The sequence below is a fragment of the Gopherus evgoodei genome, chromosome 23 (genome assembly GCF_007399415.2).
Source record: "Gopherus evgoodei ecotype Sinaloan lineage chromosome 23, rGopEvg1_v1.p, whole genome shotgun sequence".
NCBI lineage: Eukaryota > Metazoa > Chordata > Testudines > Testudinidae > Gopherus > Gopherus evgoodei.
The window spans coordinates 7,751,808-7,770,280 of NC_044344.1; the positions used below are offsets into that span (position 1 = coordinate 7,751,808).

The window sequence follows — 18,473 nt, forward strand, 5'->3', positions numbered from 1 at the left end:
TTGGGCTTGGTGTGCAGCAGTCGAACCTCAAGGGGGAACCGGGGTTAACTCTTTTGCCATCTTTCCTTTCACCTCCACAATGAAAGGGGAGAGGGACGGACCATCACTTGAAACGTCCCGTGTGGAGTCTCTGGCCTTTCCCCCGGCTGCGTGACCGCCTGTTTATCCCAGAAGGTTACAAGGTTTCTATTTGAAACATGTGTTTACATTCCACATTCCTCCCCCTCTAAAAAAAAAATCCTTTATTAGCAGGCATGGCATGGGCCGGCAATGCTGGGCGAGCGCCCTCGGAGATGCCAAGCCGGTGAGATGGCTGGAGTGGCCCTGCATTCCCGGCCCTATGGTTTTGCAGACAGGGTAACTCACGGCTGGCGAATGACGACTCGTGCTCCTTTTAAACATTCCCACCGAGGGGCCGACGCGCGGGCTTCCCTTGGACACAAGCAGAAAGACGGGGGTGTCTCCATGCCGCCCCCCTGGCCAGCGCTGCGTGAGGGAACCCGTCCGGCACACGCTTTGTAACTTCGCAGCTTAGCAGGGCTCAGAGCCCGAACGCGCCCCCGTTCAGCGCCTCCCCTGGGTGACACACGCCGACCAGACCACAATCCAGCGCCCGCAGGTTGCTGTGCTCTGGGGAACTGCAGCCTGAACAGTTACAGGGCTGGACAAAGGCCGAGGCGCAGCGGTGCGTAAGAAGCTCGCTTCTGGAGGCAGCAGTGGGGCAGGGCAGGGCAGGGCAGGGAACTGGGAGCACAGACCTAGGTTTAATCCCCAGCCCTGCTACTGCCTGGCTGTGTCTCCCTGGGCAAAACACTCCCTCCTTCAGCAAAAGGGGGAGTAGGGATCTCTGCCTCCCTTTGAGGCCTGTGGATGGGCAGGGTCAGAACATATTGACCAGCTTCTTTCTACAGAGCAGCATGAGTTAAAGGGCAAATACTACTGTACAGATGTGAATGGGTGAGAAGTTAAACTGTTTGCTTCGATTTTGTTGTCCTGGGAACGTGCTTGACTGGTGGCTACTAATATTCTATCCAATAAAGCTCTAGGTAGGCTCCAGCTGGGACCACCTCCGTTGTTCGAGAAAACAGAGGTCTCTGGCGTTACCCCTGAGCTGGTTGCGAAACCACATCTGATCAGAGCCCCCAAGTTGAGCAGCATTGTGACCTGGCACATGGGGTCGCTGGGCCATTCTGCTTTGGCCCATCCACCCCTCCATAGACAGAGAGGCAGATGGGCCAGACCTGACCCCGTGCGCCAGGTCACAACACCCGGAGCAAGGAACCGGGCCCAGACTCATGGGGCAGGAGCTACCACTGTGAGGCGAGTGCAGATCAGTTTCGCTCACTTTTCAGCACCCCCCACTACTACTGTCTCCTGTATATTGATGGAGCAAAAAAACCAACATTATTTGGTGACCTTTCTGTGGCTTACTGGTTCCCCCCACACCCCTGCCATGAAATTTACTAAAAACTTCAGTGACAAAGTCACAACCTTGCCTAAGATGAATTTCTAGGCACATCTTTGCGTTCGCCTGCACACCAGAACCGTCCCACTTTGAAAGGACCAGGATTGTGCTCACATCCCACCCCTAGCCCATCCTGAGAGTGTCTCCAGGCGACTCCAGTGATAACTGAACACGTGGCCATGGGACCATTGCGTCTTGCGCAACACAAGGCAACGGGAACATGAGAATGGCCAAACTGGGTAAAACCAAAGGTTCATCCAGCCCAGTATCCTGTCTACCGACAGTGGCCAATACCAGGTGCCCCAGAGGGAATGAACAGAACAGGGAACCATCAAGTGTTCCATCCCGTCTCCCATTCCCAGCTTCTGGCTAACAGAGGCTAGGGACACCATCCTGGATAATAGCCCATCCTGGATAATAGCCACTGATGGACCTATCCTCTAGGAACGTATCTAGTTCTTTTCTGAACCCTGTCATAGTCTTGGCCTTCACAACATCCTCTGGCGAGGAGTTCCACAGGTTAACTGTGCATTGTGTGAAAAAAGCTCACCCTGCGAGTCCTGTATCAAAACCCATCACTTCCCACAGAGCCACAGCATCAAGCGGAGTCCAACCAAGTCCCAGCCAGGCCGCTTTACAACTTGTAGTAATCAGGCACCCGAACCCTGACACACGCATGCACACCAGCAAATCCTCCCAAAGCCAGGGGATCCAGCCAGCTGCGAACTCCACCAGGATAAGGTAACGCTGACATAACTCCCTGCACTTCAGCCAGCCCTACACCCCCTCGCTTGCTTACCCTTGCTACATACCTTCGCTCATCCATTTGCCACGCCAGGCACTGACGGGCCAGCGCGTCCCCTAGCCCGTTGCGGATAGCTCTGTGCCATCACAAGGCAACGGGCTTCTGTGTTTCTCTCCCCCATTCCCACGCCCCTCTGCTGACCTCGCCCCGATTTCCTTTGCCCTACGAGCGCCAGCTCCAAATTCCACGTCCCGGCTGACACAAGGGCATGGCTTCTTCGTGAGGAGGGGAGGGCAGAGAAGGGGGGGGGGGATTTTGAGAGGAGAACAGCTACAGGAGGGGCGGGGACAGCCCAGCGGTTCGGAGGCATCTCCCAGTCCAGGGAAGGAAGGAAGGAAGGCAGGCAGGCAGGCAGTCGTTGCTATTAACATCTCAGGTAACCAAAGGCAGCGGGGCTAAAATGGAAACTGACACTGCCCACTTGAGATCCGGCACGGCAGGGGGCTCTGGCTGCAGAAGCCAGTTGCCAAAGGGCACTGAATGGGCTTGTGATGGAGTAGGGGCTGTCTGTGTGGGGAATGGGAGAGCAGGGGAGGACTTTAGGGGATGGACGATACCGGAGCCTGTAACCTAAGCTAGGTAAGGGAGGGGAAAGGTCAACGCCTTTGCCCGGGAAGGGGGACAAAGGAAGGGAGGGCAGGAGGGAAGCAGTTTGAGTTTGGGCTTGGGGCTGTGTGGGCGGAATTCAGGGTATCCTAGCTAGGATCCAAGCACCCTGAAAGCCCAGAAGGACTTGATGGAGGGGTCCTGAGTGTGCCCGCAAGCCCTGCTGTAACCTGTGTTCCTGTTGTCCAATAAACCTTCTGTTTTACTGGCTGGCCAAGAGTCACTGCGGGTCCCAGGAAGAGGGGTGCAGGACTGGACTCCCCACACTCCGTGACAGGGCTACAGGCCAAACGGGAAGAGGGGAGAAGTTAGCTCCCTTCTGCCTTCAGAGGAGGATCAAAAATCTCAGGGAGCCAAAGGTAGGGGTGGTAAATCAGGGCAGAACGCCCCGGCATCCACCCCCCTGCTCCGATCACTGACAGATCAACCCTCCCTGCTCCCAGGGGCCCATGCTGGAAACTGACGTTCCAAGCGATCCTCATTCCTCAGGCGCTGCTGGGGAGTTCGAAAGCCAGAGCCCCTCGCCCTGAGGTGGCCGGCAGCTAAATGAGTCCCTTCACGGGGAACGCCGGACAACGAGGTAAGCGAGTGAAGGGACGGGAGCCACGCCCCGCTGAACGCTCCAAGCCCTGGGAGCATCGTCCCTCCGCGCAAAGTCACGCGTCGCTCCCACCCACAAACTCAACCTAAAGAGACCCAGCCCCCTCCACGGACACGCCGCAACGGATCGCACTTCTCCCGCCGCAGGGGAAACCGGGCTGCCACCTCTCCGGGCCAAAGGTCATTTAGTGACCCATTCTGCAGCTGCCAGCTGTGCCATCTCAGAGCCAAAACCACAGCGGGCACTGGTGCGGGCCACCACCCACCAAGGTCCCTATCCAGGGCCAGCTGTGTCCTGAGGACCCAATCCAAAGCCCACTGCAGTCACTGGGGCGGGAGGGCGTCTTGCCATACCCCAGGCTTGGATCATGCTCTGAGGGGCAGCGGGGGCTGAATCCCCGTTGCGATGAGAGAGACAGCGGCTCAGTTGTAAGGACTCAATGGAGCTACCCTGATTTACAGCAGCTGAGGATTTGCCCCAGGCTGACACCGCAGCTGGTTGGCTCAGGGACGTGGCAGGAGCTGGAATATCACGGGGCCGCCATCTAAATCAACCCATGCACAGACGGCTACTGCCAGGGAAAGGAAAAGGCTGCTTGGCAGAAACACCTGCTGGCAGGTAAGTCTGTCCCATATTCCCAGGTTTTTATTCCGCTTCTGAGCCCCTTAACCCCAGAGCGAAGACTAAAAGTATCCAAAGAAAAGCCACATGGCATTATGAAACCCTGACCATCTGCCTGGTGTAAACCCAACCCTGAGTAACTCCTGCATTGCCAGGAGCCGAGCGGGGCTTGGCACACATGGCAGGATCGTGTCCTAGGACTAGAATTCCCATGAAAGCTCAGCACCCAGAATCGGGGCCAGATTTCCAAACGGGCGGGTGGGGCACAGCACCCTTTGGAAAACCTGCCCCGGCACACCAGCACTGAGCCCTCGAAAACCAGCTCCCAGGCAATCTGATAAACCCGGCTCCACGTCTGCAACACTGTGGGCCCAATCCTAAGAGAAGCACAGTGCCCTGCACCGATGGAGTGGCCCCTTGGCAGGATCGGGCCCCCACCAACGCCAGAGGCGCCTCCCGCTCCATGCTAAACGCTCGGGGCAATCAACAGCGTTGCCAGGGCTGTATTAACGATCACGCAGCACTCACCTGCCACAGGGAGGCCATGGAGCGGAGTCCGTGAAAGGAGCTCCAGCGACTGCTCGTGTCCAGATACCCCATCTGAAGAAAAACACGATTCGCTCTCGTAAATAGTCTGCAACATCGCGGGCAGCCCCAGTGCCCTGGACATGAGCAGCATACCAGGACCAACTCTGACACCAGCTACCACAGGGCCCGGCAAGGCAATCCACGCTGGCTCCCTTCCCTGTCCCACCTTCTCCTTACAAGCTGGCGCAGGGCAAGGGAGCTTTCCTTCGCCCAAGGAGGGAGGGGTCTGTTGTGCCGAATTTCAGCTGAAAACCATCAGACATCCCCCCCACACACACACACCCCCACGAAGAGCAAAAGCAGGGGGTCTCCTAGGAAAAGTTAAAGCATCCGAGTCAGCAAGCAGCGTTTGACAGCAACCCCAAAACGATTCATCTGCTGGGCCAAAAAAAAAAAAAAAGATTCAAATCTTGCAACAACAACAAAAAAATCCGGTCACTGTTTATGCCAACTGCAGACAGCAGAGGCTGGGCGTGGGAAGGGCCCGCTGCTCCGGAAGGGGGTCCAGCTGCTAGTCTAGAGAAGGAAGGTTTCACATCTCAAGGCGCTGTCTGATTCCCTCCGGCAGGCAGCTCCCCGCCCGGGAGGAATGGCACAGATCAGGCGTTGCACAGGAACAGAGACGGAAGCTGGCTCCCGGCGTTACCGAAACACGCCCCAGCTAAGATGTCCTGCGAAGCAGAAGGGCCTGGGCTTGCCCACGAAGCCCACTGCTAATTGTGCCACCGACAATTCCCTGTATCTGATTTTTCTTCTCTCCCATCCTTTCCACCAAGGGAGACAGCAACTGCCCAGGGTGACCTGAAATAGAACTGGAGGGGAGGAGCCAGCTATTAATAGCCCAGTGCTCAGGGAACTGAGATTGTTCCTGTGAAGGGGCTGCCTAGCAGATGAAGCCTTTACCAAGGGGGTCAGTGGAATAGCTTTGCTGGGGGGGTGGGGGGACTCAGAGCGCTGCCAAACCGAGCCAGGAGAGAGACAGATCTGACGGGGGGGAGGAGAAACATGAGAGGGGAGAGGCAAGGAAAAAGAGGGGCAGAGAGAACAAGTTAATTTCTATTCTTTGCCCCTAGTCTGAAACTGACTAGATCAGCGGAAGGTCTACAGGGGTTCCGACCCAAGAACAGCATTCGCTACCCCCAGACCCCAACACTCAATTGTGACCCCCACCTTCCTCCCCCCCGACCAGTCCCTCTGCCCTCCAACCCCACCCTTCAACCCTGACCACCACCCCCAACCCCAAACCTGACCCCCACAACCCCAGACTGGAGGAAATTAATCCAATCTAAACAAATCCAAAAAAACTAAACCCTCCCCCAGGTTCTGAGCCCCAAAAGGGAGATGGGCCAGAGACCCCACAAAATGCACCAGGGGCTTGGCTCTTGATTTGATGCGGAAGGTGCTCAGATACTACGGTGAGGGGCAACAACACAGACCCAACAGGCAGAGAGGAAGGACTAACAATAGTAAATGGGACTGACTAACTAACCCTAACCCGGCTGCACTCCTGGGCGGTAGGTTTCATAGGCACAGGAAGGCTCCCCAAACAGCCTAACATACCCCGGCCCATGCTCCAGCTCCACCCCCAGACCCCAACCTGCCCGCCCGTCCCTTTGTGCCAGAGGCTGGGGAACGCAGCCTGGGGGCTGTGGTGCACACCCGGGGCCGTGCCACGCCGCCCGTTCTCCCAGCGCGCCGGCCACACCTCCTGCCTGTCCACCTGCCCAGCACTGAGGTTGGGGGCACTCTGGCTGCCCGCCCACCCACTGCTGGGGCTGGCAGCTGGGCCGGGGGCACCTCCAGGGGTGAGGAGGCCAGCTGGCCAGAGGTCAGACCCAGTAGCGCGGCCTGGGGAGGCTCGGGCATGCCAGCCAGGGGTAGGGCTGGGCGACATAGCCCAGCACTCTGGGGCCGGGGGGACTGGGGCTGCACTGCCTGGCTCTCTAGTGCTCCAGGGGTGCTGGGCAGGGGTCAGCAGTCACAGTGGGGGCTGGGATCAGGTGGGCGTGGAAGGGGTGGGTCTGGGGGGCCTAGCCTCCCCAAGCCAGGGGTTTCACCCCCCGCCCATGGCTGCACTTCGGGGCTAGTGAGGGCAGAGCAAGGCAGTGGCTAGGACCCAGGCCCTGGAGTTGGGGGAGGGGGGTTTGGTGGGCCTAGGTTGTTCGTTCTAAGCGATCATCTGATGGAACAAAAACAATCCTTGACAATGGGCCGGGAACCTCCGGCCCTAGCTGGGTCTCCAGGCAGGCACCCACAGCCAATGGCTGCTACTGAAAACTTAGGAGCCTGGCGCCCTCCCTACAGCCAGGATGCAGGGGATAACACAGGGGCTTTGCTGCAGGAAGGAAGGTCCCCGTAGGGGAAGGCGGCTGGCTTTGCATTCACTCCTTGCTCAGCAGGTCGACCCTGGAGCCAAGACACTCCCGGGTTCATTAAACCCATGGCCGGGCCCTTTGCCAGCAAGCAGACCCAGCCGCAGGGAGCCTAGGGATGCCCCGGGCCGTAAGGGATGCAGCTGCTGAGCGTGGGAGCTTAGGAGCCAGCCTGGCCCTCAGCAGGGGCAGATCTGGGGCTCCAGAGCATCCCCCACCCCATGTGGGGCTCAGAGCAGCGGCAGTTCCTCCTCCATTTAGCCACAGGGAGCACCCCGCAATCTGCTCCATGGCTCAGCCTGCACCCCTCGGCCCTGCCTGCCTAACAGCCCGGGAGACTTTACCCCTCACACCTGGACACCACTGCACCGCGCAGCCTCTCCCAGAGGCCTGGGCCAGGTCTCCCACCTCCCACTTCTTGGAGCCCACAGATTGCTGAAGCAGGAACAGCTCACACCCTTATAACAGGTAGAAGCCCCCAGCTGGCAGAGCTCAAGCCGTGGCCCCTCCCTGGCACCTTCCTGACCCGCTGTCATGGCAGGCAGGGGTCTGACAGAGAGTTGGTGGTTCTTCCTCTGTTGCCAGGGCTATGAAGGGGGACAGAGCCAAGTCTGCACGGGATGCCCCAAATGCAGCTCCCCCCCCCGACTCCACTTCAACGCGGCCGCTTGCTTTCGTTTTGTTTTTGCACGGAAGGCCAGCTGGGGTGAGTAACGCAAGCCACCAAGTGAGGCTTGCAAACGCTCCTTCCAAGAGGCCCTAATTGCCCCGGACGTTAATCCGCATCAGCGCTGCCAGAAATAACCCCCCAGGTTTTGCTAGGAAGGGAAAATCTCTGCGTGGGAATTAGGGGCCCCGGTAAGAGCAAGCCAGGAAAGCAAGCGTGCGGCTCTCACAGTGGCACTCACAAGGCAACGGGCCCGCCAGCAACCTGCCAGGGTGATCTGAGAAGCATCTTCACCTGGCCACCCCTGACTACAGAACCCGGAGAGGTGCACGATGGGAAAGTTGTGGCCCTTGTTTTGCAGCATGCCTGAGCCACAGGGCCAAAACTACTCACAGGAGTCAAAAAATGCTCCTCCCCACCCCAGTCCCAGGCTGAGGAGCCCCTGCAAAGCACCACCCAGGGGGAACGCATTGGGGGCTCTAGCAACATGTCTTCTCCAGGGGTGAGCTACTGGCTCACAGGCTCCTGGGAATCGGATGGGGTCCAACCCTCTGCTGGAGCAAATTGGTGCAGCGCCGTTGATTCTTGTGGGGCGGCACGTGTTTACACCAGCACTGAATCTGGCCTCCTTGGGGCCTGTCATGGGGCCTGACTGGCCGTAGGGGGTTGCGATGCCGCACCGGGCCAAACACACCATGAATGAAGCGGCTAGCGCGGCTCCCGGCAGGGCAAACGCTGGGATCCTTGTGGCACATCCCGCAGCACCTTCCCGTGAAGCCCGCAGGAGACTGGGCTGAGGCTCAGGGGAAGCCACGGGGACTTGGTGCCTCTCTCCTCTAGGTCACCGCTCCGACTCCAAGCCGAAGTTGAGAGGGACCGAAAGTCGTTACCACGCGCTGGCAGATGCAGTGTGCGAAACTAAGTGAGGCTCTTAACGGACCAGCATCATGAAAACCAAAAAGACACCCCATGCCCCACATTGGCCAATGACTGTATGAGACAGGGAGACTTCACTCTTCCCCATCCATTGGGGTCCCCTCCAGGACCGAGAGCAGATATACTGGCGGGGGAAGCTTGCTGTGCCGCTACCCAATGCAACCGTCCTGTGGGATGCTGCACGCCACGCTGGCAGGCGGTCAACACAGTGCGATACTCACACAAGGCGCTGAGTACAGCAAAGCCAACCTAAAAGCGTCGCTCAGATCGGATTTGTACAGCGCCTGGCACCAAGAGGGCCTGACTCCACGACCAGGGCTTCTAGATGCCCAGGGTAATACAAATCAATAGTACCATGGCTCCAGGACCCTTCTAGCAGAGCCTTGGGCGAAAATCCAGGTTGCCTAAATCAATACAGACAACCCATCACCCTCAATACCCACTGATCATTCCCATTCCCAGCCCCATCTTTCCTGCCCCAGACTACTGCCTAGACAGCAGATCCAGCCTGTGGCAAAAGGTGCCCATGGAAAAGACCCAGGGATCACCTTTCAGGGCCCCATACCCCGCATGCTCCCAGGCTTGCTCAGGCCCCACGTTCTGCAGCGGTGTTTAAATTTCTGACCCGGCGCAGCAAAGGGGACGCTGGTTTATTTATCAGCGTGTTAATCCGAACCCGCGACTTTTAATAGCAGGGTTATTTATGGGCCGTTCGCCTCCCCCCCCCCGGCAGCAGTGCACTTTTGGAGTTGACGTCAGACGAGCTATTCCTGCGGCTGCAAATGGGCGGGAGGCCACAGGATATTTTCTCCCCTCGGCGCAGTTGACCCCGCGGCTCACGTCAAGTTCCACTGTTGCAACATAAGCAGCAGGCAGGGTGCTCGGGATTGGTCCACCTGCCAGCTCTGGGGGGACGGGGACGCCATGCCCACCCCGCAGCCACGCTTTGCACCTCAGCGGAGATCTTGGTAGGTTTCTCTCCTAAACTGTTCATTGGCAGGGCAGAGCGGTTCCAGGCTAAACACTCAGCGCAGGGGAGTCTCGGTACAGGGGCAGGGGGATAATGCAAAGCAGACCCAAACACCAGCCTCCATGGCAGGCTGCTCTGTTCAATGGACTGTGCGTAACTGATGCGTGCAGCTCTGGGGCAGGCTGCGTTCCAGGAGCTCAATGCAATTCAATGGACCTCAGGGGCAGGGTCCACCCATGGCAGGGACGAGCTTGGCTCTCGCAGTAGCCACACGTTCAGAGCATCACAGAATGAGCCCGCCAAGCTGCGGCCGAGGAAGCTATGTGGCGCAGGGCGGGCTGACCTTTTAAGGGGCACTGCCTCTGGATGACGGGGCTGAGGCCAGGGATCCAGTCATAGCCGGCAGGTCAGCTGGTCCTTGGATAAAAGGCCAAGACGCCGCCCAGCTGGGAGCGAGCCATGCAGGGAAGGATCCCCTAGGAGAGCCTGGGGCAGGGCAAAGGAGCCAATGGATGAGGATACTCTTGCGAGCTGGAGAAACACAACTCACTCCTAAAGAAATGGGCCTGAAATCCTGCTGCTGCTGAGGTGTGATCTGTGGCTCTGACCGGCCCGCTGGCCTTATCGCTTCCCATCATTTGCCACCCTATGGCAGAAAAGCACCAAGCAAACCCACAGTTACCACCAACTTCTACCTCTTAGGATCAGGCCCACAGTAACTGACCCGCTGAGCCCACAAGCCGGGTGCCCTCCTGGCCCAGGGATTTTCAAAGCTGCCTGCTAGGACTCGGGAAGAGTCATGAAGGGGTTAAAACATTCCCCCCCCACCCCCCCACCCGCCCAACTCACTGCAGAGAGACCAGCTGTTACTGGAGGCTCCAAATACTAGTTCCTTGGAGCTGGCGACTTGAGGGGTATCAGAGGCCCCCCCCGATGTTTCACCCATCCTCACAGCCCTGTATGCTACTTCCCACATACACTCCGAGTCTCCACATCTTTTCCCCCTGGCTGGCCCCGCCCCATCCTAACCAATTCCTCCCGCATGCCAAACACCCACCGGCCAGCTCGTTCGCCAGCCAAAATGCGCTCTGGCACAAGGCACGGTTTGCCTGCGGAACTCACTGCCACTGGACACCACTGCAGCCGACCGCTGAGGACAATCGCAAAAGGGATTTGAGAGGCGTATGCAGGAGGACAGCAATAGCAAGAGTCATCACCGCCCATACCGAAATAACCTGGCGAGCTTGGGAAAGAGCTGCACACGCTCCCACTTCATGGACGAGGCGTAGGAGGTCAGGAGGAAAAATTCCCCGAGGGCAGGTCTCCCTCCAGCAAAGCTTTCTTCTAAGCAGGTGGCACCGCTATTGAAGATGGGCTACTGGGTTGCATGAACAACGACATCAGAAAAACACAACCCACACCGAACTGCAACAGGCTAATCCCCTAGCAAAGATCAGAGCGCCCAGGTGGGTAAGGCGTGGGGCACTGGGATGGCCCAAGGCTCTGGCTCTCGCAGCTGGGGGGCAAGCGAGCTCGCCCCACGCCGCTCCCATCTGCGACAGGGAGAGGCAGCTTTCCAGACAAGTGGGATTTGCCTGTGAGCTATGAAAACAGTGTTCTAAAAATACAGCGCAGCGTTGAAAGGGGGAAGGGAAGAACCCGAACGGCCCTGGCAGGCAGCAAAAGCCATAGAGGACATCTGTATGAAAAAGGGACCAGCCCCTGCTGCATCGACCCAGCCCCCCTAAAAAATACCCTGGAACTCCCAGCACCTGGGGGGCTCACTCAGTCTGGAGCGGAAATATGGGACCGTGGGGTTTATTTTATTTTTTTGCTCTTTTGTGGTTTTATGGAAAAGCAACCACGGGTGCAAGCCATCAAATCCGGAGCCCGATTTGAGTCGTCCCAAACTTCAGAGGGGTTTGGATTGGAAAGCTGGCGTTCGTGGGGTCCAGGGGTTGGAGGAAGTCGGGACTGGGACTGGGAGTCGGGACTCTTGGGTTCTAGGCCCAGCTCTGGGAGAGGAGTGGGGTCTAGCAGTTAGCACAAGGCTCTGGAGTTCAGGAATGGAGTTCAGGGGGAGTGGTGTCTAGTGGTTAGAACAAGGGGGTTGGGAGGCAGGACTCCTGAGTTCAATTTCCAGCTCATGGATGGGAGTGTTGTTTAGTGGTAGAGCAAGAAGGTGGCCTTATGGAGCCCTGAATTCTATTCCCACAGCTCGCAATAGCCTAGTGGTTAGAGCAGAGGACTGGGCATCAGGACTCCCGCGCTCTCTTCCTTGCTGCTCAACCTCGAGCAAGTCACTTCACCGCACCTCTGTGCCTCAGTTTCCCCAAAGCGGGGACGATGCCGCTGACCCACCTTGGTGAAGTGCTTTGAAGTCTATATGTCATTGCTGATTTGGCGATATGTGAGGAGACCAGTTAGAACATCGAATGAACGGCAGCGTTCGGCAACCTCTGACATGCACATCTCTAATGCACATACCAGAAGGAAAGTGTGTTTGTTTCTGACACGTTCAGGGAAGGTGTCGGTTCGTAGGTGTCGGTTCCTATTGGTGTGGGCTGAGTCTTTATGTTCCTAGACTACGCCATCCCAGGCCCTGCTTTGAAGTGCGGGTCCCACCAGGCTGTGTCGCTGGCAGCCCAGATGTCACTGGAATTCCCACTGGATAAATTACAGGGTGTGTTTGACGACAATCCAGTAGCGATGAATATAGAACGGAGGACAACAGCTGGAAAAAGCCCACAGCTAACAAAACAACACACGTTAGCGGGCGCTGGCTTGGAACCGACAGATCTCAAGAATCACTAGCTGGCTCAGCCAAATCTTTTGCTACATAAATTACGCCAGGACAGATTCTCCTGCACGCTGGGGTGGATTGAAAACTGTTAAAATGATCGGCTCTCACTTTAATTTGGAAGTGGTTACCTGATCCTGCTGGCAGGCTAGGGCCTCTGTAGGGAAGCAGCCGTGTGAGCAGAGTCAGTTTGCAGAGAGCCAACCTGGCGTAAGGCAGCGGGAGCTGCGCCTCACTGCTTTAGGGAGCAGCCTGCTTTGTCTCCCTCTGATTGGGCTCTTGTGTGTTATCATTCTGAACTCTAAGAACTAAAGTTGTGTTATGTTCTGACAACATCCAGCAGCTTATGGGGGCCAGAGAATTCCCCGCAAAGAAGGATGGAGGGCCAACAATTAGCCATATGCTCCACCGGTCACCTGCAGCTCCCAGTTCGGGGGCATGCCAGAGGTGGGGCCAGGTCACAGTACATCAGGGAAAAAAGGGGACTCATCCTTTGAGCACATCCCTCTGGAGATTCTAGGCAGTGACACGGTCACAGGCCGCCCTCGGGACTGCTCAGACTGACCCAGAAATCCACGTAGTGCAGAGATAACTTAAAGCGACAGTCCTGCTGGTTTGCCTCTAAGAGGCGCTGCACAGAATTGGGGCCCCATGAAAAAGGCAAGGCTGGAAGGCTCAAGGGAATGGGAAGGGAACTAACAGCCTCTCCCCTCTAGCTTACGGGCTGGAGGACAGCCCAGCACAGCTCAGTGACTGAACGCTGACCCTCGTCCTCCAGAAACCACCTGAGTCCAGTCCGAACGGCTCAGCCTTCGCGCCACGAGCAAAACCAGACCGAATCAGTCCCCACCCGTGCCTCGGTATGGGTGTGAATGCAGCTGGCAGGATGCAGCACACACAGCGTGAGTTTCAGCACAAGCTAGACGCGTTAGTATGGCCCCCAGGGTGCGTACCCGGCTCTCTGGCCCATGCCGATCTGTTTACATGGCTATTGTTAGCCGCGCTCGCTGGATTCAAGCTCACTCAGGTAGGGAAGTCCTTGGCCAGCTTTGGGTGCACCACCGTATCCTAAAGCTCCGTGGTGGTGGCACACCTTGACAACACTTCCGGCATCAAGGCCGAGCAGTAGACAGGCCAGGAGCAAAGACGACTCCTCTTGCTCCAGATCCAGGCCTGCAGGGAGAGTTTGCCCTGCGGCTGCCCTCGCTGGAGCAGGCTGGCACCTTTCAGCCCCCGACACCCGCCCCTTTGGGGTGAGACAGAGACCCTGGCACCTGCCTGCCTGCTTCCAGGGCACCTCTCCCCGCAGCTTTTCCTTCACACCTTCCCTGTCTGGAGTCTCACAAGGTCGTGGGTAAGATGGGGCCATCCAGAAGGAATAGGGGTAGGGAGGACAGGACACCCTCAGACTGGGGGTCTATTTTCTGGTCTCTCATCCATTCCTGCATCAGGGCAGAGTTCCTGTAGGCAACTCGTATTGCCTCCTTGAACTGATCCGGCGCTGTCCGGGGCTCGTGGCACCGTGGCCAACATTGGATCCTGGCTTTTGTCCCTGTGACCGGTGTCCTGGTGTCATCATTTGTCCTCCCCCCCGCCTAACCAATTCCCCATTTGAGGGGGCAGGCCTTCGGCTTTGACAGGCTCCACCCACCCAGGGTTTACCAGGCCTGCACCTTCCACCAGCACAGAACACCCACGGAAATGTACCAGACAGACAGAGGGGACAGACCAACCGACCTCGGAGTTGGCTGGCCCTGGGCAGAGTCCCGGGCTGGCTGATCAGATGGGGGCTTAGCCACGACGAAGGATTTAAAAAAAAAAACAAAAAACATTCAAATAAAGCCATTTTGCAATGTGATCTGGGTGCTGGAGCCGAGCTTAGAGGGTGCATCTGAACCTCAAGCCTCTATGCACAACCCTATAGCAAAATCCTTCTTCCCCCAACCCTCCCACCTTTTTAGATCCAATTACAAAGCTAATTGGCTTAGCGTAACTACTGCTTAGACTACAGTCTCTCCTCTCCCGCAAAGCTCTGTCACACACACACAGCCCCCAGCCAGCTGCTCCAGTCCCGTCCGCAGGCCGAGTTCTAGATTCCTTCACTACACACCCAGGGATGGGGGCCCCCATCCTGACCATCCACAGCCCCCAGGTAGCCAAAGTCTCACGATGGCCCCTTGCCCAAAAGAGCTTCTGCTCTGATGGATGCCCACAGAGCGGACAGGATGCCCTGGGGCAACCAGGGGGAACCAACCCTACCTCAGCTGCTCCAGTGCTGATCTGAGGAAGCCAGCAGAGCCGCCGTGGTGTCAAACCAGAGCACGGTCCTCCTGGCATAATTCACAGCATCACGTGGCCATCACCAGACGAAAGTCGCGCCCTCTCCCAGGTCCACAGATGCCAAGGCTCACACACTCTGGTGTTGTCCCTTAAAAGCCCCAGCTCCTGGAGTCCCAAGAGTGTCACAGAACCAAGGCTTTCCTTTTAAAAATAAATACGTTTCTAGCTCTCGTGATTGCGGAAAAAGGCTGGATAATAAAACACGCCTGAAGGTTCCAAATCCAGGAAGCCGATAGAGAAAAAGAACTAAACATTTTTTCATTTTTAGGAAAAAAAAAAATATCAATCTGGTTCTGAAGCCAATCGTGATTTGTGTGGAGCCTGACTCTGAAGTTGTGAAGCCTGGGGTAGATGACATTGAGTTTGTCCCCTCTCCGTAGCTAAGGCCTTGTTCCCCATGGTCTTCCTCCAGGTCTGGGGCAGCATCACCCCACTGAAGCCAACACAGACCCAACTGGGATAAGACCTTGGCGATGCACAGATGTAGCATCTCACCCGGCCAGTGCAAGCTAATCCTTTGGCAGTCAGTTTTAAACCAATCTAAGCACCTCCACCCAGGGGTTAGCATCAGAGACTCAAGATATCTCCTGCCCTTGTTTCTTCAGGTCCCCAGAGAATTCGTACCAGCTGGCGGTTTGAGCTGCCCCAATCCCAATTCCTCCCATCTCTGTGTTTACCCTCCGCTCCCTTTCTGCTTCCTTTGGTGACTCCCACATGGCCTTTTTAGCTCTCGGGACATCTAGCCCCTCTTCCTCCCATTCTCACCTGGTGGTGTCACTGAGGTGTGCAGGGCAGTGGAGAATCAGACCCTGGGGGCAGCTCTGGCTGGTGGATTTTGGATGGGACCGGTACAGCACAGAGCCAGACACAGCCGCAGAGCTAACCCCCGGCCCCAATTCACCACAGGCACTATGTGACCCAGCGGCCATTTCCCGTTGCCTCCTCAACAGCGACAGGGATTATCACAGAATCTCAAGGTTTGGTTTTTTTCACCCCAGTTCCCTAAATGGCCCCCTCAGGACTGAACTCACAATCCTGGGTTTAGCAGGCCAATGCTCAAACCACTGAGCTATCCCTCCCTCAGCCTCAGAATACTGACTGGGCCATACAACGGGCCCCACTGCACGAACCCTCCCCACTCCTAAGGCCACATGCCAAGAAAGCCGGGCCCGGCAAATGGGGGCTTCTGTTCAACAAGCCAACGTGTTTCGGGCTGCTCGACAAAAGAAACAGGGACGCCTAACTCGAGCGAACTAACTCCAGTCACAGAGCTAGTGAAGACAAGGCAATGGGTGGTTTGCACAGTCAGCAGGTTGAGTTCCACACGCGGCTCCCCCCCGCCCGCCCCCTCCCCCTAGCCTTGAAATTGACCCACTAACTGGGATGACACCACACTGCCTTGTCTTCACCTGAGTTACAAACACACCCGCAGAAGCGGATTTAAAGGAAGGTGATTTAAATCACCTGGTGGAACGCCTCAATGTAGATACCTGATTTTAATCAACTCTAAAATGCAACCAGAGCTGTCCAGAGTGGAGCTCTGATAAATATCTTAAACCCTTGGGGGGGAACCATGGGTTGATTTCAGGAGGCCCGCAGGACCCTGTGGCCGAAACTCCGAGCACTGGCGGCATCCTCCCTCCTTGGAACTAAACCCTCGAACCCTGGCACTGGCCCCCCACCCCATCCCCACAGGGCTAAAGCCCTGAGACCCCCCCATACCACAGCTGAAGCCCAGCACCCCAAATGGGGGAGGGACACGAAAGAGGGGCTCCAGGATATAATCTATGAGAATTTAAGCCTTGATTTTAATCAACTTTTCCATTTGTACTTCAGTTATTTGCTAGAGAAAGATGCCATCTCACTGGTTGTCATAACCATTAAAACATACTGATTTACAAGCAGAGCCTTTGCCCTAGTGGTGGTACATCTTTTCACAGGCTAAGCGGGTCCCCTGTAACTATAGGCCCATTTTTTTAAGCAATTACATTGCTTCACATTTTCAGATTTGTATGAATTGTACATGTTTTGTATGGTTCACCATGGTGAGACATTTTTTTTGTACTAGGTAATTACTTTGTGCTTACGATTGGTGTCACAGTGCATCAGGATGGTAAGTGGAATGTAGTTACACATTGTGTGTGTGTGTGTGTGTGTGTGTGTGTGTGTGTGTGTGTGTGTGTGTGTGTGTGTGTGTGTGTGTGTGTGTGTAAGGAGTTTAGGCCTTATCTTTTGTCTTAAATTCAGATTTCATTTTAAACAAGAAAAATATAATTTAAATAAACAAAAACAAAAAATCTGATTTAAATTTTTAAAAAACCCTCAATCTTTATCCACCCTGGAGCACACTATTGCTAGCGACGACAAAGTCTGAGACACCGAGGGCCTGATTCGTACCCACAGTTACGACTGACACCAGCAAGAGCTGCGGAGGTCTCTCACGTCGGGTTCCTAATGGAGCCACCACTCTTGAGAGATGTTGGCCGGTCCCTTCACCCCCCTCACACTGCAACCAGGATTCACGCTGGAAGGGTAGGTCGACCCCGCGCTCAGAGTGTGACCGCCACAGTGTAGACACACTTCCGCTGGCTTGATCTAGGTCAAACCTCTGCTTGCAGTGCAAACATCCTTGCTCCAGTCGTTAAGGTGCCTGTTTGGGACTCTGGAGATCAAGTTCAGTTCCCTGTTCCCGGTGCAAGTCACACAGCATATGTGCTGGTCTCCGAGACTCACTGTTGCTTGCTGTGTAGACAGACCTTAGTCTCTTGGGGCTCGAGGGCCCCATGTGGAATGGGGGGAGACGAGCCCGCCCTGCCTGGGAGGGGTGCTGGGAGGATTATAGCTTGTTAGGTGCTGCAGTGCCATGCTAACCGGAGTCTGGGCCTGTTTCAAGTCACCCACTGGGACAGTTTCTGGAGACGGCCTCAAGCAGTTGCAATCTAGGTTCTGATCCTAAGGTCAATGATCAGGCCTAGCACGGTGGTTCCTGCCCATCCCTAGCTGTCCCCGTGTTTACTTGAAATGGTTTTCTAGACTATCAAGGCATTCACTTTCCCAGTGGCTCTCGCATCTTTTCCCGAAACACAAATCCACCTCCAACGTGGGTCACTGAACCTAGGAGCTCAAAGCAGTGCAGTGCCTCCTCCTGCTGGGGAACAAGAGATACTCCAGTCCAAGGAGATTATTAATACTGAATGGCATGCCCAGATGGGAACCTGAAATCCACCAGGCAGCTGTAACCCAGGCAGTGCGAACATCCCTACCTCTCCCCAGACCTCAGAAAGCCAGCAAGGAGCCAGGGGGTGCTCCCAAGTTAGAGGAGCTTGCAAGTCTATTGGCCTTTCTGCTGAGATTAAGATGCCAACACCTCTCCGCTGACGGGCTGTCACAGCCTAGCCAGGCCTGATTCCAACAGGAAACCCAGCGGAGCGTCGCTTTATCACTCAAAGCACACTGGAAGGAAAGTCTTATGGCTAAAGCCCTGCACCGGGACTCAGGAGCTGTATGGTCTATTTCCTGCTCTACCACTGACTTGCAACATGTCACTTACATCTAGCTGTGACTTTGCTGACCTGTCTCTAAAATGGGCACAATACAATAGTTCCTGACTGCACACGGGGTTTAATTCAAGCCCTATCAAAAAGCATATCACAAAAATAAGTTATGTTCCCTGCTCCCGAGACATCCCCATTCCCTTCCTTG

The 18,473-nt window shown here is 56.3% G+C and overlaps 1 protein-coding gene across 7 annotated transcripts in view; it reads right to left on the bottom strand.

Moving 5' to 3' along the window:
* HDAC5 (histone deacetylase 5) overlaps positions 1-18,473 on the bottom strand; it is a 109,810-nt gene that overhangs the window by 66,658 nt on the left and 24,679 nt on the right. For 4 of the 7 annotated variants that reach the window (XM_030541261.1, XM_030541264.1, XM_030541262.1 and 1 more), the window contains exon 3: positions 4,627-4,698. The exons of 1 other annotated variant lie outside the window; for it this stretch is intronic. In XM_030541261.1, the coding sequence (XP_030397121.1) occupies positions 4,627-4,698 (72 nt within the window). Of the gene's footprint in view, positions 1-4,626; positions 4,846-18,473 lie in introns of those variants that run through there. 2 more of the 7 variants (XM_030541259.1, XM_030541257.1) reach the window with 2 other exon arrangements.